Source organism: Triplophysa dalaica, chromosome 17 (genome assembly GCF_015846415.1).
Source record: "Triplophysa dalaica isolate WHDGS20190420 chromosome 17, ASM1584641v1, whole genome shotgun sequence".
NCBI classification, from domain to species: domain Eukaryota; kingdom Metazoa; phylum Chordata; class Actinopteri; order Cypriniformes; family Nemacheilidae; genus Triplophysa; species Triplophysa dalaica.
In genome coordinates this window covers 5991894-6018243 of record NC_079558.1, presented here as the reverse complement: position 1 = coordinate 6018243, position 26350 = coordinate 5991894, and the positions used below count along the sequence as shown (strand labels likewise).

At 39.2% G+C, this 26350-nt stretch overlaps 1 protein-coding gene across 13 annotated transcripts in view; it reads left to right on the top strand.

Annotated features, from left to right (window-relative positions):
• Positions 1–26350, top strand: part of cacna1g (calcium channel, voltage-dependent, T type, alpha 1G subunit) — a 106486-nt gene that overhangs the window by 23725 nt on the left and 56411 nt on the right. For 8 of the 13 annotated variants that reach the window (XM_056770619.1, XM_056770618.1, XM_056770611.1 and 5 more), the window contains exons 4-17: positions 767–926; positions 2545–2836; positions 3964–4056; positions 5126–5930; positions 6150–6526; positions 14822–14973; positions 15542–15727; positions 15818–15932; positions 16147–16302; positions 20560–20625; positions 23645–23738; positions 24307–24536; positions 24856–25335; positions 25489–25589. In XM_056770619.1, the coding sequence (XP_056626597.1) occupies positions 767–926; positions 2545–2836; positions 3964–4056; positions 5126–5930; positions 6150–6526; positions 14822–14973; positions 15542–15727; positions 15818–15932; positions 16147–16302; positions 20560–20625; positions 23645–23738; positions 24307–24536; positions 24856–25335; positions 25489–25589 (3307 nt within the window). The remainder of the gene's footprint in view (positions 1–766; positions 927–2544; positions 2837–3963; positions 4057–5125; positions 5931–6149; positions 6527–14821; positions 14974–15541; positions 15728–15817; positions 15933–16146; positions 16303–20559; positions 20626–23644; positions 23739–24306; positions 24537–24855; positions 25336–25488; positions 25590–26350) is intronic. The other 5 variants (XM_056770622.1, XM_056770612.1, XM_056770613.1 and 2 more) reach the window with 3 other exon arrangements.

Here is a 26350-nt window from a genome sequence, read left to right as displayed (position 1 = left end):
TCAGTATAGCGGATAATCCACGAGATGATAATTGGACAAAACACTCAGAATTACAGAGCCCCCTTTTGTCATTCTGAACTCACCATTTCCTTATTACAAGTAAATAGGTGCGTGTCGCTCTAAGCTCACCAATCTATGTTTTAAATATTTTGAAGCAACGTTTGCTTCATTAAGGATGAGCGAATTTGGGGGCTGTAACCCGTGTCATAGACGACAGCTTTGAGAAATGCAGCATCTGCACAATAGTGAGCTCTGTAGACCCATTTCGTATATGACTCAGATCCACCATTGTCATTCATTTCCTTTTGGCTGGCGTTAATGCCTCGCCGCTTATCGTAACTGCTTCAAATGTGAATATTACAGCCGGCCACAGTTATCGCCCACAGATTGAAGGCTGCCAGGGAGCCCTGGTTGGATTGCGCCGCTCCACCAATTACCCGCCAAACTGCAAACGGGAAATGATTTTCATCATTTATGCTCCAGTCAGCTGGCATTGTGGGGTGACACAGGGCAGATATATTGGAGAAGCCTTGGCATCTAAAAAACTATAAGTGGAAATCCAGAACCTCAGATTTTTTACTGGCTTGTATAATTGTTTGCACTGTGTGTCCACAATGAGCCCTCGTAAACTCGGAACGGCGTTTGTGCATTAACTGTTCTTTTCTACGTTTTATGAGAGCAATATGCTGGTGGCAGTATCTTTTTATTATTTTAATGTATGCGAGAGATTAAGTGAAGTTACAGTTTGTATTTCATTGTGTTTCAGGTATGAGAATCCTGGTGACGCTGCTGCTGGATACACTCCCCATGCTGGGCAATGTGCTGCTGCTTTGCTTCTTTGTTTTCTTCATCTTTGGGATTGTGGGGGTCCAGTTATGGGCCGGACTGCTGCGTAACCGCTGCTTCCTTCCTGAGAACTTCTCACTGTGAGTGTGATGGCCTTCAAACCTGGGCTTCAAGGCTTTCGCCTTACATTCGCATTGTTTTGTCAGCAATTGTTTGTATTTACGGAGTTTTTTTATTGAAAAAGCGGGATCTTGAAGGCACAGCTCACCGAAAAATGCTTTTGTCATTTACTCACCCTCATGTGTTCCAAACTTGTTTGACCTGTTTTCATCTGTGAAACACAAAAGATGATGCTTTGAGAAATGTTTCAGTGATTCTGTTTCCATGCAGTGTAAAAAGTTCTGTTTTCAGAAAATCATTTTTGTTCTACAGAAGAAAGAAAGTCATATAACCTACGTGTATACATATACTCTGTAGATATTAAAAACAATGTTAATGAACAACACTGGTACCCATTGACTTTCATTGTATGGAAACCAAACCAATGAATACATTTCTCAAAATATCTTATTTTGTGTTCCAGACTCCTATACAGTTTTGAATGACATGAGGATGAATAAATGATGACAGAATTCATATTTTTGGGTGAACTATCCCTTTATAAGAATTATTTTTATTTTTTGCTAATGCCATTAGCACTGCCTGAATTTATATAGTTTACTAGCGCTGTAAACCGCATCGATGTCATTGCAATGAGAGCAATACGTTTGCCCATGGGATTCATGGCCGGGCTAACACAAGTGTTGAAGAAATTCACTGCCTCATGCAGATTGTCTAGCAGAGTCGATTATGTAACATTAAGACGGTCTTAAACTGGTAAATTGCTCATAAGGAATAAATATTTCAAGGGACAGGGTACCGTGCAAGGGTAGGATTTGTCCCAGTGGGTAAGTGAAGCTACTTGTGCAGCTAATTCACCATGGCACTTTCTCTCTTAGGTGAATTTGTGTTGACAGACGGCCAAATTATCCAGTGTCGGAGCCAAACGGCATTAAAGCAAGGCCTATCTCAATTGCGTTTCTTCTGGAAATGGTTTAGTCTATTCTCCCTGCAGCACAACTGGTGCTTAACTTGGTGTTTGGGGAACCCTGAAAAGAACGGTGGCTAGGGAGCGTGCTCTGTGGTCAATGCCCATATTAACCATAAGTTTTTATAGGCTTGATTATTAATCGAAAGGCGATCTGCATTCATTGGCAGTCAAGTCTATTCGATATTCAAATTGAACAAACATATTTCTAGGAATTTCTAAAGGGTTTGTTCACTCAAAAATGTAAATTCTGTCATTGTTAATTGACTCTCATGTCAGTCAAATCTTGCATGACTATTTCTAATTTAGAACACAAGAGAAGAAGTGGTTTTGTTTCAATGGGGGCCAATGTCGTTTGGTTTCCAACATTCTTTAAAATATCTTCTTTTGTGTTCTGTATAAGAAAGTCATACAGGTTTGACATGACAAGAAGGTGTGTCAATGAATAAAGAATTAAAATTTGTGGGTGAACTGTCCATTTAAAAATAAAATGAATACCAACATTGAAATATAAATGTGTATAATGCAAATAATGTTTGAAAGACTAAAACATGTTTGTGATGGTAAGTAAATTATTATTTACATTGTGCACTGTACCTTTAAAAATAATTTGATTGTTGATGATAAAGTTAGATGCTGTTGAAAAGTAATTTGTAGAGTTATTTTTACAGGCCTGCCAGTCTAGACCTTCACAATTACTACCACACAGAAAACGATGATGAAAACCCGTTCATCTGTTCTCAACCGCGAGAGAATGGCATGCGACTGTGCAGCTCGGTCCCTACACTCCACGAGGAAGGCCTGCAGTGCCAGCTGGATATGGCATCTTACAATAACACAGACAACACCACCTGTATCAACTGGAACCAGTATTACACCAACTGCTCCGCCGGACAGGTCAATCCCTTCAAGGGGGCCATAAACTTTGACAACATTGGTTATGCCTGGATCGCCATCTTTCAGGTAGTGTCTGTTGTTGAGACTGTAGAAAGCTGTTGCTCTTTCAGTGATTTAAAAACTTGCTTTCGACTAAACTATCCATCACAGATATTTATGTATATAAATCAGTTTCTCCTGCATACTTCCTATTCTGTTCAATATTCTGGTCAACACTTGATGCTGTATAAACTCAGCATTATGCAGTGGGATTTTGAATCCGCTTTTTTACACACCGAGGCAGCTGTCTCTATTAATTTTGTGCGTCCTTTTATCACTAAAGGGTAATAAGGTTTTATTTCCTTTGCGTCCTACAGAACGCGCCCACTGATTTTAATCTCAGCATAAATTAAATGGAAGCCACACCCTCATACTCTGTAGGGACACTTTAAACACCTAAAGAGAAATCTATGAAAAATGCTGCATACTGTCTTATAGTGTACGCTGAGCACCTTGATGACTTAATCTTCCCTTCGCAGGCATCCAATTCTGTGGCTAAGCGCTTAATTTTCAGAATCTAAAAATGAATTAGCCGTCTGACAGCTCTTCATCCTGCTAGCACACCCAATTGGCCTGTAAATAGCAAGCAAAGTGCCTTTTCTTTCCGGTTGTGCCGTTCCCTGTTTCTCTCTAATCTGTGACAGATTAATCAAAAATAGCAAGGAGTGCATGCTGGGTAGGGAGGATCTCCTTGGCCGTATGAGATATCTGTACTACGGTCTGCCTCATTGTGCATGCTTCAATTCACAACCACAAACTGATCAAGGGAGTGTGCAATCATAGATTCTTGTCTCTGTGAATCCAGTTCCACTGGTTACTTGTGCTCTTAGTTTGCATAACAGTAAAAAAAAAATCTTAAAGGTGCAATGTGTGAAATTAGGATCTACATAAACTTTTGGCAGACGCTTTTAACCAAAGCAACTTACATTGCATGATACTATGCATTTGTTTCTGAGTATGTGCAATCCCTGGGATCGAACTCATGACCTATGCGTTGCTAGCGCCATGCACTAACCACTCAGCTACAGGCGTTCTAAGGTTGAAAAGGAAGGGTGTAATTCGTATTTTTTTTTACGTTGTTATAAAACAGATTTGTTACATGAATGAAATGTAAATTTGCTTAATTTAGTTCTTTCTGCTGTTCTGTCCTGTAGGTCATTACACTGGAAGGATGGGTGGACATCATGTACTTTGTTATGGATGCTCACTCCTTCTACAACTTCATCTACTTTATCCTCTTAATCATAGTGAGTGGCTTTTGGTCGGTCTGGGCTCGCCAGGACACATGTAGCGGTAGATTTTATAAGACAATTATCCTGACCATCACTTGAAGAGAGAACCGCGCTTATACTCTGATGTAACACGCTTTCCTAAAGATCATATTTTCAGAAAAAAGTGGTGACAATATTGCTTGAAAGAGAGAGCGCATGTAGTCCAGTGACCCTCAGAACTGTGGTGCTGCAAACCACAAGGCCTTGAAAGATTCCAGGTGGTCTACGTTCAAGTTAAAGTTCACCCAAAAATGAAAATCACTTACTCTCATATCATTTCAAACCTGTATGATTTTTTGGTAACACTTTAATTAAAGCATATACTGTATGTATAATGCTTTATAAAAGTATTCTTAATGTATTATGCCCTGTAATACACCTTATAATGCATTGTAATGTCACATGAATTATTGTAACTACAGTTAATACATTATAACACCTACTTATACTTTGTTTACATCAACATTTAATATAGTGCAACACATGAAATGAACAATTATATTACGTCATACCTTTTAATAACCCTTTATGATGCATTATACATGAAGGTTTTAAGTCAAGCGTTACAATAGAAGTGAATGGGTACCAACGTTTTTCGGTTACCAACTGTCTTGGAATTCTGGAAGAAAGAAAGTCATACAGGTTTGAAATGACATGAGTGTGAGTAAATGATGACACGATTCTCATTTTTGGGGTCTCATCACTTTCATTAAGCAATTGAAAAAATAGATGTAAGTAATGAACAATATAAGAATAAATATAAAAAAATGGTAAATAAATTATATACCAATAAAGCAGAAATTGTATAATATTTGTAGTATTTATCATTGCAAAAAAAATATTTGGGGGTATTAGGAAGTCAAAAGTATTTTTTTTTGTGCAAATGTATTTATTTTATTTATATTCATTTCCCTTTTAGCTCAGAAAATAATCAGTTTCATGCTTTCTTTTTATCCACACCATCTTTTCATGTACTTACAATAACAATGTTGTAGAGAAGCTCCATCGACTCACAGTCTGCTTGACTCCCTGTGCTGTCTTACAGGTAGGGTCGTTCTTCATGATCAACCTTTGTCTAGTTGTCATAGCGACACAGTTCTCTGAGACCAAGCAACGGGAGAGTCAGCTCATGAAGGAGCAAAGAGTTCGTTTCAGGTCCAACGCCAGCACGCTGAACAGTTTCTCCGAGCCGGGAAGCTGCTACGACGAGCTACTCAAGTACCTGGTCCACATCATCCGCAAGGGAACCAGGCAGATCGGGCACCTCATTCGGGCCGCAGGTCGCCGGGCGGGCCTGAGGGTCTGTGCTTCTCCACAGGTGGAACCGCCACCTGTTAAAAGACGTCGGCAGAAGCAGAGACAAGCATCCATCCGGCATCACATGCACCATCATCACCTCCATCACCACTACCATCTGGGCAACGGGAGCGTCCGTGCCAATGTGGGCCGAGAGGTGGACACGGGCTCCCAGAGTGCCGCGCATCTAATTCTACCCGTCATCATACCCCATCAAGACCCACATTCTCCGTCCCTGATGTCTCTAGGTCCTGGCACTGCCGAATCTGTGCACAGCTTCTTTCACATGGCGGGTCCCCTTGAGCCTTTGCGATGCGGCCCCTCGCCTTCTCTCACAGTTCTCCAGGCCTACAAGAGGAATTCGGTCCCTTTCGCTGCTCCAGTTCATAAGAACTATCCCACGTTACAGTCGTCTTTAGCGTTTGAGCAGCGCAGACAGAGAATCGGAGACCCGGGAGGAGGCAGTTGCGCGGCTAGTGTTCTTACCAACCTTAACATCCCTCCAAATCCAATAAACACCCCACAGTGTCTTGTGGAGACACAAGGTCCTTCCGGTAAATGGACTTACAGTATACAGTCATTTGAGATGAATGTGTAACATTCATGCATTTTAGATATAGTGGCTTAAATACTCGAGAAAGAGTTTTAGTTTAGAGTTCATACATTTATTATGTTTTAAAAGAAATAGATTCATGTTAGTGTTAGTGTCAAGTAAGAATAAAGCTTGGGTTTGCTTATATTTCCCTGATGTATTTTGTTCTCATACATTTCAGGCAAGATTGCCTGCAAGGATGCCCCAATGAATAGTAGTAGCACAAACCTGGACACCGCTTTGACCTTTGACCCTGAAACGTGTCCCTATTGCATCAAATCGTTGGGCAACGACTCTGAAGGCTTGGACGGAAACGAGACTGCAGACTCTGACAGCGAGGGCATATACGAGTTCACCCAGGATGCCCATTATAGGGACAGCAGGGATCCCAACAGGAAGAAGTTTGCATTAGGAGCTCGGGCAACGAAGGTGGTTCATTTCTGGAGGCTGGTATGCGACACTTTTCGTAAGATCGTGGACAGCAAGTACTTCGGACGAGGAATAATGATCGCCATTCTTATTAACACGTTGAGCATGGGCATCGAGTTCCATGAACAGGTTAGTGCTTGTCTTTTTGCTTTTCCCACTGATTTTAAAGCACAATGAGATATTTATCATAAAATAAGATGATTGTGGTCACACAATTTTATTTGATTGAAGTTATTTAACAAAAACTATGGGAGAATACAGGTGGTAGAGAAAAACATGCCACGTGTGCCTATGTTTGGTACTGTTTTAAAGACAGATTTCAGCTGTGATGTGTACTGTATAACCTGTGTATTGACTACCGTATCTCCTATGTGATACGAAACCGGTGCGCGCACAGCTGGCGCTCATTAACAATTACTCACCGGTCTCGAACCACGGTCTCGTCCCGCCTACTCCACTACAATCTGTCTATTTTTGTACTTTGTCAATATACAAATTTTGTTCTGGGTGATATTTGTATAATATTTGCTTTTAATGCTCCTCTGGTAAGATTAAACCATCCGAATATGAGGTATGGAATTGTACAAAATGGACCACTAAACTTTTAAGGTTTCATTATTATATGGTCAAAATGACATTATATATTCTTCCCAAAGCTAAGTTTCATGCAACCATGCAGCATGAATAGGAACTTTTCTGTAGAATAACAAAAAGTGTAAATTTCACTTTTGGCACAGTCACTTTTGACCATGACTGTACATCCGTGATAATCGCCAAACAACTCCATCAGGTAAATAAATGTCTTTATGAAACAATAGCTGTGTTTAAGGAAAGATTCATATTTTGTGATTATAGGTTAAAGATAATATAATGTCGCTATATATTATATGTTTTCGCCCTCTTGGGTTTGTTTTGGTTTCAGTAAGTTCTAAAGTTTTCTTACACTTACATCTTTTTGTCTCAGAAGATATTTATTAAATCACTGGAGTCATTTGGATTACTTTTATGATGGATGTATGTGATTTTTGGAGCATCAACAAGTTGTGACATTATACGATACTTGGACATCCAGAAAATTCTGCCTTCATTTATTCATCCCCAGATTGTTCCACTGTCTTTGTTCTCTGATGAACACAAAGGAAGATATTTAATAATGTCAGTTACCAAACATATCTCATCCCCAATAAATACTATGGGAGTCAATAGGGGAAGAGATCTGTTTGGTTACTGACATTCTTCCAAATATCATTCTTTGTGTTTAGCAGAACAAAGAAATTCATACAGGTTTAAAACAATCTGATGGTGAGTATATGATGAAATAATTTTCATTTTCAGGTTAACACTTTCTTTTAAACTTCATACAGTTTGATTAATTCTCCACGTAAGATCCACTCAACAGCAATTTCCTCCCAGTCAGTCCTCACAGATCACCTTTCATCTTTCTGTGTTGTTCTCAATGCAACTTTTACTTTTATCGGCCCCCTGCTGTCTTTGTCTGCAGAGTTGCGGAATGTGTAAACTGTTGTTTACCATTGTAGGACTAATTTGCCGTACTAGCAGATGAGCACCAGTGTTATATTGCTGAACCGATGAGACAGGCCAGCCGGCACACATCTGAAAATCATTGCGGTGTTTACACTGTGTGCTTGCCCGCAGATCCTTTAGAGGGCACACGCCACAGTAAACACCTGCCACACCCTCTCTCCCTGATCGAAATCAAACCTTAACATTTAAATCAGTACATTTAGGAGACATTGCATTGTTGAACTTTGGAATTGAGGAATGAGTCACGTTTTTATTCTTCTCTGTAAATGGTCGATTCTCGGAAAAGGAAACATGTATCTCAACTTCATCTGATTAATTCTGTTTATTAACTATGTGGATTTGTGTAATTTCAAAAAGAAGAAATAACCGCATCAAGTGTGAACCTTTAACTTTTTAAGTGCGAGTTAGTTGTAATGTATTTTAAGGGCAGAACCGTACTTTGAATTGAAAGGTTTATCACTTAAATTAACTCCCTGATTTATCTTTATATTCGAGGCCGCGAGTGATGTTGGACCTGTAGGAAAGTCAACGAAAGGCAATATAGTGTAATGCTCTCTATTGGCTGTGTTTGGCACCTGCAGTGTTTACAGTAGCCCGAAGGAGACGTATACAATCGGATGGCGTTCCCCTCCCCCTGAGGACTTGTGCTTTTGTTGCCTTTCCTCTCGTTTGGTTCCCTGTAAATTCCTGGGGAATTCTGGCAGCGATATCCGTCTTTACGGAGCAGTCCATCTGGAGAATGAGAGACTGAGATTTTGGATGCGCAAGGTCACGCGAGTTTTTCAATCCTCATAAAACCCAGCTTTCAATCTTTCTAATTGCATCTGCTCTCATTTCGCATTCCCGAAGCTCCCGTGTTCTTTTGCGTTTTCCTCTCCTCCTTCACTTACGACCTTTAATCACATTTTTTAAACCGAAGAAGCTTAAGATTCCTTTGTTTACTGTTTCTAGACTTGAATTGTTGCTAGTAAAGTTCAAACCATTTGATGTTGTGTTGCCCAGTTTTGGTATTTCATTGTGCGATTCAGATGGAAAAATCACCCATCACTGGATGAAGTTAAAACCGAGGAGAGTTTAGCCAAAGGGAGGAATGTGTGAATGACTGAGAAGAACAAAGAGACGAGATGGTGATACGTTGAGCTGCGCTGGCTCCTTCCAGACACCACTCTGTGTTTTTTGGAGAGAAGACATGTTGATCGCTTGAGCCTACGCGTGAAAACCATACAAAACCAGACCACATGTTGAGCTATTTTCAGAGCAGAAGTGCGTGCTTTTTATTTTGGAGCCTCCACGGGCTCCTTGCAAACTAACTTGTCCATCAATTTTATTTTTCTACTTTTAGCTCAAGTTGTTTGAAACCTCCTCAGCCCCATTTTATTCTTACATTTTTTTTGCTTTGTTACTATTTATCTTTCCATGTTGGCTATAGATCTATCAGATTTCTTAGCCAGGGGAGAATATTTGCCTCGCATACCGATTTTTTCATTTGTAAACAATTTACTACAGTACTGACTGAACAAAAGTTTGATTCCTATACCTGTAATGCTTATGCAAAATACACAATGCAGTATTCGCAGATAATGATCTGGTTACTTCTGTCAACCAGTGCAAATGATGACCTACAGGCTTCCATATTCCTAGGAAGCTCTAGGGAACAATGAAAGTCGTAATGGCACAATAATATTAGCTGTTTTTCAAATCTGTTCAGCCCAACCTGTTTGCAATTATGAGTAATTTTAGTGTAATAAGTACAATTAATTAGATTACAGAATAAATGTGAATTTTGCTTAAATATGTTTTCTTTTAAGAAAGGATGTAGAGTTGTTTTTTATTCAGTTTTTTCAGTTCTTCAAGTTTTTATTAATTGTTTGGATTATATAACAAATTATTTTATATAGCGAATTGCACGTTTGTTGGTATCAACCGGCATCTTTGATTGAAATAGGCTTAAATAGGCTTTAGAATAGCCTCTGTTTGGACTTTTGACAGTTTCTGCCTGAATTTCTAGTGCTTTAATTAAATGTATGGCTTCTTAAAATTGATCGGTTTTGAAAGCTCATCCTCACAAATACTGTACATGTACCATGTTTGTTAATAGTCTTCATGACACATATTGTAAGTGTGAGCCGAAGTTTTTCATGTAAATGCAATGTTGTCCAGAACAGGTTACATCAAGGTTTTGCTCAAGTATAGATGGAGAATCTTAGATTATTTAAAAGTCTATACAAATAGTAATATTATATACCGAATACGAATCAAAATGAAATCCCAACATGCACCTCTGCTGTCAACCCAGTCTGTCTCTTTCTGCCTCGATCTTACATTCTCTCTCTCCTCCGCTTCTCTTTTTCTGTTTCTTCATAATGGGCTATTATGGTGGTTGTTGCCGTGACTATGCAAATTGAGGAACAGCGAGGGTTGCTTGCTTTGCTTTATTTGCAGTAATAAGTAGGCTTAACTGTCATTACAAATCCCTGTGAACCCTCAAAGTCTCGACCCTGAAGCAATGGTTTTCTATCTCAGATCACATCAGTTGCTGTGTGATCATCAGAAATGATTCCAGGTTGAGGTTGTGTTGGATTTTTATAATCAGTTTATGGAGAGATCGTGTGTGCCTGTGCACTTTTAAAAGCCCCATGAGATCAGAATGGAAGCTTCTTTAGCAATGCTTTCATTTGCATAAAGACATTTCTTTGTTTTTTCTTTGTATTTTTATTATAATATTTGTTAATATATTAATGTTTTATATAGTTATTTTTTAAATGGTTTACTTTTTTATTTAATTGATATAAATATGTCTGGGTATTAATAAAAATAATTTCTCATTGTAAAAAATGCCTTAGAAGAATACATTACTTGTGTGCATCTTGAGACAAAACAATGGCACTAATATATTTTAAGATATTTCTGTACAAGTTATATTCAGTAAAGACAGGTCAAACGTTAATTTTAATCTGGGACTGGCCTGAAGCCTTGTCTGTGAAACCGGGCCTAAGTGTGTTACAATGTATCTCAAGCGCTCATTAAAGGTTCAAACGCTTTCGAATTTGTGAAAGCTGGACATAAGCATGCACTCGTCATTGCTGCTAATGAGGGAACGTATATTTCATGCTTGGAGAGTGGCCACCATAACCATGTTCTTCGCCAGAGAGTATTTTTTAAAGCACTGTTACCCCTTTTTCTTCAGAAGAAAATAATTCTCATTGCCTACCATCAACAGCCTGTCAGGGGTCTCTAACCGTCACACTTACTCCTGCTTGTTGTTGGAGTCCATTTCCCTCTGTTGTTCCGCAAGGATGTTCTTCACCGCATGCCTCATGCTGCTGCTTGAGTAACTCTCAAATACCAACAGTCAACAAATTGTTGCACTTGAAAACATTCCACGCTTCTGTACCACACAACACAAATGCACTCCAGTTATTATCATCATTCATATATATGTGTACGTTTTATTTCCTATGTGTTTTGGGTGCATCTGTTAGGCACATTTTCTCCTATTCCCTTCCATTCTATTCTACTCAATTTCAGTGGGTTTGTTTGGCCTCCCTTGGCTTGTTATACGTTAGAATGCGAGGACTAAAACAGATCCAGGGGAAAGGTTACGTGAGACAAGGCAATGTCTCCACGCTGCGATAAATTAGTGATTGCGCTGTCAGTCCAGTAATGGTGGCCTATCATCTTCGCAAATTAGCCTGAATGACTCAAGCGGTGTTGAGATGGATGGACTAGTTACACAGTAAACAACTCACCCAGCGTCTGAAACGCACTTCCCTTGAAATCTATTTTTAGGTCTCGTTTAGATTTGGAGTGCTTGTTACCATCTTCATACCGGTGAGCTTTACCAAGAAGTGTGTGACATCTAGCAAGATAGTTCAACTGGAAAACAGACGAGACCGCAACAACAGCACTGAATTAACTACTTCAAAATAGTAGTCACAATGGCTTGGCTAATTATGAACACAACAAAAATTTTACTGATTGTCTGAAAAGGTGAAAATAATGGCTAGGATTGACGGGGGACAGGTTAATGCTATACAAAATATGTGTTTTACTGCATTGCTGTAGTTGGTGTTGACACGATGTTGAAAGCTTAATAAACCATAAACTTGACGTGGCAATGATGACTTGGTAATATAGACAGAAACATTGTAGCATTTGTTTTGTTTTAATAGCATAAAGTGTAGTCAACCGCATTTCACCATGTCTTAATCTAGAAACACACTGAATTAAAAAACCCAAAACACACAGCTTGCTTATTTCAGAATTGTAAAACTAAAGATATGGTTGTTTTGATTAACTAATAACTCAAAAAATGTTTGGATGAAAGGATGCTGGTCTTTCATTTGCTGTGTACTAAAATGGACAGCTAATGAGATGTGGGTCTTTAAAGGCAATGTCATGCATTCTGTCTATTTAATCAGTTTTGAACGTGCTGGCTTCTCATGCTTAACATGGTTAACTTGTTAAAAAACGAGTTGGACGTATTATTTCCGTGCTTGATACACTCCCAAAGCAAGCCAACTTGTTTCGGAACGTTTTTTATAAATCTGGATCCCTGTTTCGCAACAGGGATTCTATTCATTTTATTGGGCAATTCTCCCAGAAAGCACACCCCACGGCAAGGCGAAATAAATCGGCCGCCCGCACCAACCTACGAGCAAAAGGAAAGTCCCTATTATCAAGATTGGCTGCGCTGTCGGCCTGCAGCTGCAGCTTGTTACTTGTTGCGATAATGAGAGCAGTTGAGGTGTGTATGTTTTTTCACGGCATTACAGTGATGGATGTTATATAAATGGTGGATAAAATGCTTGATTTGGAGATTGTTTGAAACTGATTAAAGGGGCTGTCACAGTGCTAAAACATGCCGGAGATAAACTGCAAGAAGTAAGTCAAACTAAGTCCTATGTCTGTGTTTTGTATTGGCGTGTACATGCATTGTTTAAACAACACAAAGGGATAATGCGATCATATTGTGTGCTCGTGCTGTAGTTCTGTCCCCCTGCCTGAGACCAGCAGCTTGTCTTTTTCTGGAAATAATCGTACAGCTGTGTCTCCCTTTTATAAATTTGATCAAATTAAATACTCTTGGAAGACACAATGTATGCAATACTACTGTATAGATACTCAAGATTAAGAGAGATTGGCAGATACTGCGTTGGTTATCCCACCCTTAAGGTCTTAAGTTCATGCTCAAGAGTTCTCTGAATGTTCTTTAAAGCTTCTGGTATGTCCCAAAGAATTTCTTAGTATTTACCTGATGGACTGAAAAACCAAAAAAAATGTATGAAGAAGCAGCATTTGCTTTTACAGGAAGACCGATCAACACCAATTGTATTAAAAGTTTAGAAAGTATCATTTTAAAATGTTAGTGTTTCGTGATGCAATTCTCTTGTCAAGCAAGCATGAAAAGTTCAACGCAACATTAGTCCTCAGCTGTACTGTTCCTGGAAATATCACTCCCGCAGAGTGTGTGATGTACTTTTCCTACAAGTGGTCATGATTTGAACTGAGGGGCCTCACCCCATGAAGAGGCCAAGTGCATGCTCCTGCTGGGTAGACAATGCCCAAACCTGAGCTGCTCAGCTCCAAAATAAATTTGCTGGTTTCATTTCCCACCTATGTGAAACACCTCAAGAGCCACAAACAACCCGACACTTCATCATCACAGGCCGCTTCTCAATTCCATTAGAATACACATAATTCTATTAGCTACTTAGATTATATTTTTCATTTTCGTAGACTGTATTTAATTATATTTCTCCTCATTACTTTGTGGAAACAATCATTTTAGTTAAACCAATGGCTTTTTGTCATAATTAAACGCTCTTAAATTCAGCATCTCGTCTAAGGCTTCCAAAATCACTGTTCGTTCTCATAAGCGAACAGTTGCGTGCCTGGGGATGTTGTGCTTTGTTTTTAGCTGTTTAAGATTGTGTTCATTAAAGCCAGCTAGCCGTGATGTTTCAAGAATGTGTTATGCGTGCTGGGTCTTCTGCCCAGTCTCATTTTTACAATAAAAAAAAAACAAAGCAAATTATGAACCGGTCCATATGTCTCATGAAAACTCTCCCTCTCTCCATGCTGAATTATAAACAACACTGCAAATCTACTGCTTTCTCTCGTGGATTTTTTATGTATCTGAAATTTTTACTGTACTTTTGTGTACAATTAGTGGAATGGTGTGACGGTGTAAGGGAACAGTGAGAAAAGTCTGTTTGTAATGTTGAAAAATTAAAAAACAGGTTCTTTTATACGTACGGTTTGAATGGTTTAAGGCCTTGATAACATGAGGCGGCGTTATCCTCTATAAAATAAATTCAAAACATCACTTTATCCTGTATAGGGGTGTGAGGGGGGTATCCGCTCACTGGATATTCACCTACACGTTACATCGTTGGATATGTCATTTTCAGTAAAGACTCTATTTACAACAACCTCTCACAAGTCATTATATCTTTTCTATTTATTTATCCTTTACAAAATCTTCTTGCTAAATATGCACTAGCTGTTGGGAGCTGTTGGGAATTGACATTCTATTTCGTTTTGGGCACATTCTTTGTGAAAGAAAATTATCTTAACTGTTTCTAGATCTTTACCATTCTTTTACTTTATTATTCTTAACTATCATGCTATCACTTTTGGTCGCCTCTCATGCATGTTTGTAAATTTGCAAATATTTAACCAATGAAACTTCTTTAAAAGAGTTTGACAACAAAGGGTTTAAGTAGAAAAAATGTTGAATTGAAAGGTTTTGAACATTTTGGGGGGACAACAATGTTGTCAAAAAAAACAAACATATTCTTTCTATATACTACATTTTGTAGAAATACTGATGTGGCATATTACATGTGAGTTTGATTCAATTATTTTTTTTTTCAGCCTGATGAGTTGACAAATGCTCTGGAGATCAGTAATATCGTCTTTACCAGCCTGTTTGCTTTGGAAATGCTTCTAAAACTTCTGGTCTACGGTCCATTCGGCTACATCAAGAACCCCTACAATATCTTTGATGGCATTATCGTAGTGATCAGGTACACACGCTCCTTCTCAACTTCTAAACGTGCTCTAATACTGTTGCATGCATCACTGTTTATTGACGTTCATTTCTGAAAATACATGCGTGCAGTGTGTTGTATCACAACAGTGACAGCCAGACAAAATGCAGCCATTACCGCTGCATGATGGGACATCTGTTGCCTGTTCAATTTGATGACTGTCAGCTGTCGTGAGGAGTGCTATAATTTCATGTCTGTCTATTCACAATTCCTGTTTTTCTTTGATGCAAATGATACTGAGACATTTCAACTCTCCGAAGATTTGGCACGGTGGACTGTTGTGATCGGATTGTGCATCTGTTAACGCTCAACACATTGTATAGACACAGTGTGTAGTGTGTCATATACTGGGGGCAGGGTTTAGCGTGGGGGAAAATGATTCTTGGTTACCATAGTTACGCATTCATTCCTTTGGGGACAAATAAAAAAAAACTAAGAGAATACTCTAAAAGGTTTTAAAAAATAATGTATATATTATGTTTGTTTTTGTTGACTTTTGCATCAAGACAGCTAGATGTGTGTATTTGTGTGTGTGTGTTAACAGCGTGTGGGAGATTGTTGGTCAGCAGGGAGGAGGTTTATCCGTGTTAAGGACCTTCAGGCTCATGCGGGTGTTGAAGCTGGTCCGCTTCATGCCCGCCCTTCAGAGACAGCTGGTGGTTCTGATGAAGACCATGGACAACGTTGCTACCTTCTGCATGTTGCTCATGCTTTTCATATTCATTTTCAGGCAAGAAAATTTTATTTAGGGTTTATTAACATGTACTGTACATTGAGTCTTGTATTTCTTATCATTCTAATTTTCTGTTTTTTTTTACAGTATTCTTGGCATGCACCTGTTCGGATGTAAATTCGGCTCCGAAAGAGATGGTGACACGCTTCCTGACCGCAAGAACTTTGACACTCTGTTGTGGGCCATTGTAACGGTTTTCCAGGCAAGAATTCTGCATTCTGCCCAAATTTCAGTCATGCTACATTTGGTATTAAGGACCAATTCAGGATCAGATTCAGAGATAAATTATATGTTATCCCTTTTGTGATCCAGTTATTTTGACCACATTTTAAACACCAGCCGAGTACTAGCTATTGGGAACGTTTATTTATTATGTATTAGTTGATGATGTACTGTATGTTCACTGTGCACATCAGATCTTGACTCAGGAGGACTGGAATAAGGTGCTCTACAATGGAATGGCCTCCACCTCACCTGTTGCTGCTCTGTACTTCATCGCCCTCATGACCTTTGGAAACTATGTCCTGTTCAACCTGTTGGTGGCTATCTTAGTTGAGGGATTTCAGACGGAGGTAAAGTCTTTCTTTCCTAGATAAGTCAGACATAACCCCTAAGTTTTATCCATGTTCACATTCTGTCTTTCTCTTCTCCATTCTCATTCTTTCAGTTTTTGTGTTCTAGTCCAGGGTTTCCCTTTTTTACCTTGTGTACCCCAGTCCTCCTTCATTAACACGAAACCAATGTTCGTATATTTTATATTTAGTATTATCATATTTCATATACTGGCATACTTCTATGAGTGTCATCCAAAAGCGATGGTACAACATTCAAATTGGATGCATTAACAATATATTTACATATATTTATAGGCTTATTAATACCGAGAATTGTACCTTGAAATAAAGTGTGACCTAAAAATCTTCAGGAAAGATTAAGCTGCATTTGGAGCAGGTCTACGGAGGCAACCTACAATTTATTATTAAATCAATAATCTAATCGTGCAAAAACCTGAAGTCCAGTGCAGGGAATCACAGATCTACCCGATTCTTTCACCATCTCTTCTCTCCTGCTCATCTGCTCCCCTTCATCTAATACTATTATTTATTCAGCGGGCAGTGATGAGTTCCCTGTTTTGCGTATAACAGATGTGCCCACATCACACTTATTCGAATCCCATGTTCTGTTCACTCCAGACAACTCCCTCTTACTCTCTTTCCTTCATTCTCATTCTTTATCCCCTTAAGACCTCATTCTATGATCTTGAAAGACAGCCTATCTCACAATGCATAGCGGCCATTTTTCTTTGACAGAAGAACAAATGCACACAAAACCTGTCCAGACATAAAATAAATCAAAGATACAAATGTTTTACCTTAATATCATTTTGGGTGGAGAGGTTGCTTTATTGTAGTTATAACAAAACCCGGCAGGTTGATGGATCCAGTATTTTGCTCACTGCAAAAAATTGAGAAATTGATTAGTCATCTTTCTATTGTTTTGAGGTATGATAAATGCTTATATGCAATAATCATTTTAAATAAGAAAAGACAGCTTGGAATTTGGCTGTGCAATAATAGAAGTAGAACAGTTTTCATGTTATCCGACTATAATTTAAGACACAAATACATCTGAATAGGGCGTAATTTCCGGTAGACACCCGCAAGAGATAGAGTCCCTGCAGAGTATTTCAAAATAAATAACAAATAAATTACTTATGCCAGCAAGTTAAAAGTGTATCTAGTCAGTTGTATTTTGGGTTACCAGAAGAAGAACCTTTTCTTGGCTAAACGTAAAAATTATAAATTTACACGACAAATTTTACTAATTGTTTATTCAAAAAATGTAATATACAATATATATATTTTTTATTTAAAGGTACAGTTTGTAAGAATTTAGCAGTAAAATATCCAAAAACCACTAGGCCAATGTTATATATTTTTTTAAGCTGAGTACTTACAATATCTCAAATATTTCCAACTGTTATTAAATCCTGAGAAAATTGCCATTCTAAACAGTGGACCGGTGCCGTTTAGTCGCCTGTCAATGGCGTCATATCCACGTTACCCTTTGTTACCGCCTTCACTGACGTAGCAACCGCGTCACACTGTCGTAGACAGATGCGAAAGTAGTCGTTCCATCTAGCATTATTGCAAATGATGTGGGTACGTTCAAAATAACTTTTACTATGATTGATTTGAACACTTAGAACTGCCCACTGTTGTCACACAATTGGACAATTACTAAAACATCTATGACTAACAATTTAGTTCAAACATTTCATTAAACGCAACATTTATAACATTTTATTACTTTACCTCTTCTGCTAACATTACTACTTGTTCCCGTCTAATTGATGTATCAGCGGTAGTTGAATACAACATATCCCATCATTCCTGTGCGATTGTTGTTTTTTTGGTCGTGTGCTCTCTAGCAGCGATTTCTACAAACTGTACCTATAATGCAATCATTATAATATAAAATATCAATATAAAGTAACATTAATATAAATGAATTAAAAATAAATTGTTATATAACCGATCAATGAACACAGACCCGAAGCTAACATCGGACCGGCGCGTGCATTCAATCAAACAGTCTTATAACTATTTTATTTCAAAGTTTGATCACATGGTAGATTCTTAAGACTGAAGAAAAAGATTTACATACAAAGTAAAAAAAAACTTTACTCCTAAAGTTATTAAATAAACAAGACAAAACTAAATCTTATAGAGAGGCAGAATTTTGTTTTTTACATTTATTATTTAAAAAAGGAAATTGGGAATCTCATATCATACAATGTGTGTCCCAATACATAAATGTTCACTCACTATTTCCTTGATATATGAAACTATGCGATAAACCAAGTAGTGATAAAAAAAATCAGTGAATGAGTCATTGATTTTGGACCCAATACTTAAATAAATATGTGAAATTCTTTTGTCGCCTATGCTCGCTCATGTGACGCAGTGAGATGATCATCGGAGGTAAAATTTCCAGCTTTCCACACTGACAGCTACTCTCAGTTGACTCTTGTCATCGCTTCATTACTATAGCAACCAGTGTAGACACTGTTCACTGCCTATTGACTACATTGTATGAACAAAAGATCAGCTTTCAACACTTGCAAAATGCCCTGAATATCAGATTTGAAAAACAAATTCGATTTGTGAGCACTGTTAACAAAGCCAAAGTGTTGTCAATGCGTGTCTGCAACACCTCTTTAGAGCAACAAAAACGTTGTAAATTAAAAATCATGTTATCATTTATCTGCATAATTCAGAGAGAAAAGGACATTGATATGTGATGATGAATTGGCAGAGTTTGGGTCTTCTTGAGAGGGAAGGTATTATCTGGATGCCGCTCAATTTTTCTCGCCGTTATTCTTCTCTAAAAAATGAGCGTGCCTCTCTTCTGCCCGTCTGCCAGACAGAAATAGCTTTCGTACTGCATCATGGCAGCTTAGAGCAAATTATGATAGCTACGCAGTAACCATCAAAAATAGACGTTCTTCTCTTTAATACGAGAGGATAACCTGCACCCGGCTGACCTCTACGTGCCATCACCTTAGATAATACATTCACTAGATCATAATGTATTGTGCTCTGATGCCAGAAGGAATTCCAAGGTATCCCCTCGCTTTCGTCTATCTTACAAATGCTGCTGAAGTATTATATGAACCGTGCATCCTTTTCTGCAAAGATCGTGTTTATTTATAGTCGGTCGAACTTTTCAGTACGTCAGGGTTGCTGGGGAAACCTGTGGCTGAATGACGTGTGTATAGCGGAGGGATCAAGTGCCAAAATAAATGTCCTTCCAGCGAATGTCCCGTCCACTGCTCTAAGCAAATAGATTCTTGAAGTCACTGCTTTAAGGACTGATTCCGGTCAGGCAGGCATGTCAATCCTCATGTAGTTTAATAAAAGTTTTTATTTATGCTCAAAGCATTTGCCTTTACTTTTATCGAAGGGATAGTTCAACCAAAAATGTCAAGTCTGTGTTCATTTACTCCCTGTCTTGTCACTTTAAACTTGTATGACTATGCAGAACACAATAGAAGATGTTTTGTAGAATGTTGGTAACCAAGCTAAGCCATAACCCATTGACTTATATATGGACATAAAACCAATGCAAGTCAGTGAGGACCGCCATTGTTCCGTTACCAACATTCTTCAAAATATCTTCTTTTGTGTTCTACAGAAGAAAGAAAGTGATTCAAGTTTGAAATGACAAGAGGGTGAGTAAATGATGACAGAATTTTCATTCATGCAACTCAAAGAAAAAGCCAGTTTCACTTTCAGGTAATGATTTGCCCCATTTCAAGACATTTGTGATTGAACATTCGTTGTAATTTAGGAATTCGTCTTTTTTGCTGACACTTAGTTTAGACGAGACACAGTTGACATACTAAGACAAGACACAGTTTTAACCTGGTGTATTACATGAGCCGTGGCATGATATTAAATCACAAACAAAACATTTGATTGAACTTGCTGAATGTTTCAATCATTATCTGCGTTTTTTCTTTCATCACTCGATGCAGTTCGCTCACTTGACAGGTTCACGTTCAGAAAAATTCAATATCTATTACCTCAAAGGAGATGGGTAGAAAAACAAGAGTCTGTCAATTGCAATGAATAAATGTTCTGAAAGAGGTTTTATCTACAGTACTAAACCCGCTTGCAACCTTAACTCCACCCTAAATGCAAAATGTGATTTGTTCTTCACCAGAAGTGTTTTACTTCTTTTCTTCTATAACCTGTTTGTACTCTTTTCATTCCAACTAACCTTTTTACTCTGTGTGGTAAAATCCTAACTCGTGTCCGGTTTAGGAAATAACCAAGAAGGAGGATTTGCATGGCCAGCTGAGCTGTATTCAGCTGCCAATAGACTCGGGGGTATGTAGCACTCCGCATGATCTCACCCAATGAGACTAACCAGGAGGATCCCGGCGTTTGTGGACACTGTCACTTGTGATTGTTTTATGTAGAAGCAGATGCGACTCAAAGTCTTTCTTCAGGTTCACTTGCTTTACGCCTGGCGGCAATCCTTGTAGCGCCTCGTGCTTTATTTGATCAATGTGTTTGGCCATTTGTAAAAGCCTTTGTGATGTAAGACAAAGCTAGATGAAATCATATAAGGCAACTGCGAAGTCAGTTTGAACGGATTTCAAAATCTATCAGTAATATTTTGAGCAGAGGTCTCTCAACACCTCTTTGCTCCGCGGGGTCCTTTTTAATTGAACTATACTTAAAGTTCTGTTGAAATAATCATCCACTGAGATCAGAAGCTCGGCAATTTGAAAAAGCCGTACAGTGAGCCAGAGCTGAGTGGAAGCACTTGACCCTGTTGAGTAGACTCGGTCTGTTTGTGTTTCTAGACATCACATCCTGTATTTGTTTTCATTCATGCAGCTGTGCTAGGTGACATTTGCAGTGTAAGGCTACAGAAAGACAAGCACCAATGGCTATTGTTGCTTTCACACATACAGCCATTTTTGTACGGCCCTTTTTATTTAATGCTTTTCATGTTTTACCATAATAACCACATCTCACGTCAAAACATGTTTGAAATCTATCAGCAAGGTACATTTCCATATTAAGACCTGTGACTAAGAAACAGATGCACATTGACCTAATGTCGCAATTCACATTACAGCACCACTGGACTTTCCCAGTTTTCCTTTAACATGCCTAAAGCAATTCTGGTGTACTTAAAGGGAGTAATCCAAGAAAAACAATCTGTCAGCATTTTTATGTAATATGCACTGTTTTTCTTTCCATACCAGTATAACTTTACTACTGTTTAACAGTATTACTGTAGTTCTTATAAAAAAACATTTATATCGATGACATTTGGTCATGTGACGCAAGAATACAAATAAGCTTTCAAACGATGTTGTAAATGTTTTTATTTTGCTCTTTTTGCATTCTAGAGAATAATTCAAAGTTGATGAATTCAATTCAGTTGCATGCAACTTTAAAGGAAAAAAGAAAAACACAGAAAGAGGTAGAATATAATGCAGTACAAGGTATTATAGAAAGAGTAAGACCATTCTTATAAATCAACGTTAGTACAGTTTATAGAACCCTAAGCTGATCTTAAACACCTTCCCGGTGATCAAGTCAACACGACACATTTGCAAGGAACCAAAACTCTAATAATGTAAAAATGGAGAACAAAAACAGTGTCAGCTAGGAGGGCCAGTTCTCCTTGGACACATTACAAATCCACACAGTAACTTTTGATTCAATCTGAGTAAATGTGAAGTCAATGACAGATTTTGTTCATTTTACTTTTGTTGAGGATTGAGTTTTTCATGGCACATAATATCTGATTCCCATTTTTTTATCAAAAAGTCAGTTTTTCACAGTTCTGCTACACCTCTTTGGTCAGAAAGGCCATGTTGGAATGAAAAGAGACAAACCCAAGCCAGGCAGGACATCCCATATGCTCAGTTCTTAGCGTGCTATGAGTAACAGTGGATGATGATGCTAAGCTAACGGCTAACTGCAACGGGTGCTCTTTTTCAGAAGATGCTTAGTTGTGCCTTTCTGCCAAGTTCAACCTATCACAGCTGTGTTTTATTTTATTGTGCACTAGTAGTGGGAAATAGACAAGTAGTCCGGCGTCATTACTCTTTTAATATTTCATTACATTTTGTTGCTTTGGTAACTTTGATATTGTATCCCTATTGACGACTCCTACTCACTGTTTTGTTGTAGTTATGCTGTGAATTAATTGCCGTTCGGTTTTGTTGTGTGTAGTGTTGCAATGATCCCACTGGCTTCTATCGTTTCTATGCCCTTTCACACATCTATAACTAATGCTTTTTTATTTCAGAGAGGGAAATGCACAAATCTATGAGTCAGGAAATGATGCTAATAAATGAAGTCAATGGGATACATTGTGTGTAGGTTCAGAGGTTTGTCAGAATAGTCTCTACTATACAGTATATGTTCTCTCTCTTTTCTATTTCAATCAACAGTGCCATGATGTTTGAGTAAATGCCTAAGCTTATTTTGGTGATGTAGGTGGTTTCCCAGACTGGCCAATCTAGTGTTTTGGTGGTTTTCCTCGTTGAGGTTTTAGTTGGTCGTGCCAAAGGTGCCCAAGTGCCCAAAACCAACTTTTCGTAAATAAGCAAGCTGACCAGACTGACCAGGCTTTGAGACCCGCTAAGACCTGTTTTTTATTCTTCATTTTATCATTCAAACCACCAAATGAGAAAAATGTATCTTAAGGCTAATAAACAATATTTATTATGCTCTTTCACAGATTTAATTTCATTTGCAACCTCCATCCAAACCTCCCAAATTGAAAAAGAGAGAGACCGTCTTCAATCAATGGTCTCTGTTTTGACAAACCACACAGGGTTGAATTTCTGTGTTAGACCACACTGAAACACTCCTGGCAGGAAGCTGCATTATAGCCGACCCAAGACTGGGGACGTGAAGGACACAGGCCAAACAATGAGATGAGCCCTCTGATATAAATAGCACTGTTTATTTCTCCTGCCTGATCATTGGATGTGCCTGCTCTACTGGTGCTGCACCTCCAGTGAGCCGAGAGAAAAACCCACACATATTCACCCCGCATGTGGATATGTCTTACACTAATATAGCAGATGGTCTGACCATGAGATCATCTTCTTAAAAATACATTTAACCAATATAAAGCTCTGCATATGCAAACAATTAATTCAGTAATGGTGGTTTCAGAGTGGTGATGGTGTCAAGTGCATGCAGTCAAATGCATTGTGTTGTGGATTATGCGGTCCAGGATGTCTCTCCTTCAGATACCAGTCGCCCTAGGGCCTTTATTGAGGGCTGCTAGGGTGGGAGACCACACATTCACCCACCTGTCAACACCAAGACTTGGCAACTGACAACCTTTCTTCTTCCACTTTTGATTAAGGGAGATGGCTCAAAATCTAACTCAGAAGTCGATATTTCTGCACGAAGTTTGGAGGATGTTTCCGGAGATAAGAAGGATCTGACTGCATGTTCTGGTGAGAGCAGTAGAGCACAGTTTGTTCATTCACATGGAAGCACATGGATATACATAACCTTTGAAGAAACAGTTCACCCAAAAATGTGTGTTCCAGTTGTTCCAAATTAGTATAAATGTCTTTCTTCTGATGAACACAGAGAAAGATATTTGGACGCATGCTTGTAACCAATCAGTTGTTGGACACCATTGACTACCATGGTTTTGTGTTGAACACAAAAGAAGATATTTTGAAGAATGTAGGAAAGCAAACGGTTCTGAGGCACTTTTGTCTACAATTGTCATTTACTATACTGGTCAGTGCTGGTACTTCTAAATAAAAATTTCTTGGTTATCAGAACCTAGAAATTTATACATATTTGGAACAACTCGAGGGTAAGTAAATGATGACCGATTTTTTTATTTTGGGTGAACTTTCCCTTCAAGTACCAGCCACACTAACCTTTAGACAGTGCGGTTACACTTTGTATAATGCACCATGGTCCTGGATTAAAGGCTCCTTAAAAAATTCATGCTTGAAATGCTACTTTATGCATTTTTTAACTATCTGTCATGTTTTGCGGTTTCAGTTTTGATGTTGAACATCTTATCCTGTCCCTTCCTCTATACTCCTTCAGTTGTGCCCATCAACGGGCATGTCGACTTCAAAACCAGCCTCACCCCTCCTCTCATCACCCACACTGCTGCCACGCCCATGCCTATCCCCAAGATATCTGGAGGAGGAGACCCAGTGCTAGGACACGAGTCCCGCAGAGATAGCAATGTCTCCATGGACCCCACTGGCCAAGATAAGTCTCCGGTCAGTTACAACTGCACTCCATCATTATAGTTATCCAAAGAGTCTCACTCTACACTTTTTGTTTACATGTCTTTTTTGGACAAGGTGTAGAAATATAAAGTGGCTAAAAACATTTTTGGCTAATCTGACAATGCACTTGGAAATTATGCATATTGTACAATACCTGTCCAATCGCTTAGCATTATATTTTAAAATATGTGTGCAGAAATATTGCATAATATGTAGTCTAAATTTCATTCTTATCTTGTAGACGCATGAGAACGTCTGCACTTTACAAAGTAACATTAAGAGCCGACATGCTCTCCCCTTCTCCCTGCAGTCAAGTGCACGGAGCTCCCCTAATGTCCCCTGGAGTTCAGCCAGTAGTTGGAACAGCAGGCGCTCCAGCTGGAACAGCCTCGGCCGAGCCCCCAGCCTCAAGAGACAAAAACGACAATCTGGTGAGCGCCGTTCCTTGCTTTCCGGCGACGGCCAGTCCAGCTCGGATGAGGGCGACATGGGTGAGAGTGGAGGAGGGGGGGGAATGTCTGAGGATGACGATGCCTCCCTCACCAGGACGGACTCCATGAGCCAGAGGCCCCGGCACAGGCGCATGGAGTCCCTGGAGACCCGTAGTTCTTTTGATCTGCCTCCAGAGACCCTGCAGGTGCCATATGTACATCGCTGTGCCAGCATACACAGCGCCCTGCCGCCCAACTTCCTCAGCAATGGCAAAAGTTCCCCTTCGGTGGCCACTGCGCAGCTCTCTCTGGACGAACAACACAGTGAGGATGACAATGTGGATGAGGAAGGAAACCTGGTTAGAAATCCGACTGATCTATTATATCTTTTCTTTGGTTTCTTACTGTGGATTTATCACAAGTGTCTAAAATGTCTTCTTTTCAATTCACTGCGATTGGTTTGAAGTAGTTGTATGAATGAAAAACAAAGGTACTGATCATATCTCTTGCAGAGTCGTGGGGCTCGTCTGTACCGTTGGTTGGAGCATAAACAGCCAGAATGGTGCCGACAAAGGGCAACGTGGTCACTTTACCTGTTCCCACCGCAGTCACGGTAAGTCATTCTTTGAAAAGCTCAGGACCACTGGATATGTATGATCCTTTAGGGAGTCAATCTACTTCTCAAAAAGATCCTTACCCCTTTTTAAAACCCTACATTTATCATATTACTAATGCCTCCAAGTCATGTCTTAAGGGGAGAAAAGCGATCTGTACTTTAAGCATCTCCCCTAGGCATGCGATGGCCTCTTCTTGGTGTTTCCCCTTCTCTCATCTCTTTCCAATGCGTTCTGTTTCTGAAATGCACGTCTGCTCACATTAAGCTCCATAGAGGCTGCACTTATTAGAGGACTAGGAAAGCAAAACTCAGCATCGCGTGTTACACTCTGTCAGCGGTTTACTAATTAAACATCAAACAACCTCGGATCATCCTCCTCCTACTTTATTGCACAAGCTTTGGATGATGCAAACTCCTGCCAGTCTGCATGGCTCGCAGAATGGCAGACATTGGTTTTGCCAGAGTAACTTTTTTGTTTGTCTGTCCATCTGTTCATGTTATAAGCTGAGACCTGCGGTCACATCTAGTCCCTTTCAAAGCTGGGATGTTGTCAGTGATCTACTGGCTGTCACGCCTCAGATCATCACCTCAGATTTGAAGCACAGTCCATCTGCTTGTCCATATATACACATCCAAGAGATCTTCTTTTGTGAGGCAGGGCGCACCTTAAACTGCTTTCCCCATATCATCCCGGCACATCCACACGTCGAGCACGAGAGATCGGGGTTGAGGAAGGGAGGTTGGCATGACAACGGTGC